General features: G+C 39.1%; 1 protein-coding gene across 1 annotated transcript; it reads left to right on the top strand.

The window, feature by feature from the left end:
- The first annotated feature begins 210 nt into the window (after positions 1-210).
- On the top strand, positions 211-591 carry LOC111891722 (zinc finger protein GIS2-like). Its single transcript, XM_023887792.1, has one exon. It carries the CDS (start codon positions 211-213, stop codon positions 589-591), a length of 381 nt encoding a protein of 126 aa, XP_023743560.1.
- The last annotated feature ends 724 nt before the right edge of the window (positions 592-1,315 follow it).

The raw sequence follows: 1,315 nt of genomic DNA on the forward strand, positions 1-1,315 counted from the left end.
GAGGCAACCATATGGGTTGCTAAGTCTGTCAAAGAAATAATCAACGACAGGACCACCAACAAGGTTGAAGTTGGCAAGAAGAGGAAATTTGAGGGACCTTAGAGGTCCAACAAGAACAACATGTTCTCAAGGTCTGGAGGAGGAAGAGGAAGTGAAGCAAGATGGTGCGAGAAGTGCAAAAAGAAACACTCTGGAAAATGCGGCAAGGGGATGACTTGTGTCAAGTGTGGAAGATCTGGTCATTACGCCAATGAGTGTACATTCGACAAAATGGTGTGTTACGAATATAATGAGGAAGGGCACTTCAAGCAAGACTGCCCAAAGAGGAAAGGAGCTAAAAAGCCAAATGTACCACTGGAGCACTATGGGAGATGCTACGAAGGAGTAACTTGTTTCAAGTGTGGGAAGACTAGGCATTACGTTAATGATTGTACATCCAACAAAAGGTTATGTTACGGATGTAGGGACATGGGGCATATGTCAAAAGATTTCGCGAAGAAAAACGAATCAGTAAATGTGCTAAAACCAAAGGCAAGAGCATTCCAAATGATCCTTGATGAAGCAGGTGACAATGAAAGGGATCGGGAATAAGGATCTATGAAGTAACCATGTGGATAGTATCACGTGGTGTAGCCTATTAAAGGCCTAGTATAGGTTGAACTTGAACATTTATGTAATCATTTCAGGAAATAATATAAAGCTTCGTTATGTTATTTGATGTGTTAAATGATTATGTGAAATTCTTGAATGGTGACTTGGAAAACTGTGGAACAATACTTGGGACGAGTATAAGTAGGTGTGAATGGTAGTAGAGGCCTATACTACCAGAATCACATGACTCACACTTAGATCAAGGAAAGTCACAAGGTTACCAAGAAGCTAGTAATTGATTCTGTTTTGTTCGTGTATGTTGTTACCATTGTTTCGGTAATAACTAAGAAGATGTTTGTTATTCTGACCCTAGTGGTCTTGTGAAATTGAGTCTGACTAAGATAAGTATGTTACATGGTTCAAAGAACCAAGTTCGATGTAGCATCTGACTTAAGCCAGACAATTGAAGTGAAAGATAATCGAAACGATCAATAGAAGTATCACGATCGTTGTAAGAGCTTGTAGCTAGAAGTGCTACATGCTAGAATGTGAGTATATCACATTAGAGTATGAAGGAAGCTATCTTCAAGTATGGAATTTGACTCTAAAAGACCAGAGTCTAAGCGTTGCATCATATGATGAGAGGTCATTAGAACATGACCCATCGGTCTATTATGGTAATCGAAGGAAATAACTTATCTTAAGTTTGTTAAGAAGAATAATG

The sequence above is a fragment of the Lactuca sativa genome, chromosome 5, assembly GCF_002870075.4.
Source record: "Lactuca sativa cultivar Salinas chromosome 5, Lsat_Salinas_v11, whole genome shotgun sequence".
Classification (NCBI taxonomy): domain Eukaryota; kingdom Viridiplantae; phylum Streptophyta; class Magnoliopsida; order Asterales; family Asteraceae; genus Lactuca; species Lactuca sativa.

What these genes read in the sequence shown, in the direction of transcription:
- LOC111891722 (XM_023887792.1), top strand. Translation starts at nt 211, where the DNA reads ATGACTTGTGTCAAGTGTGGAAGATCTGGTCATTACGCCAATGAGTGT.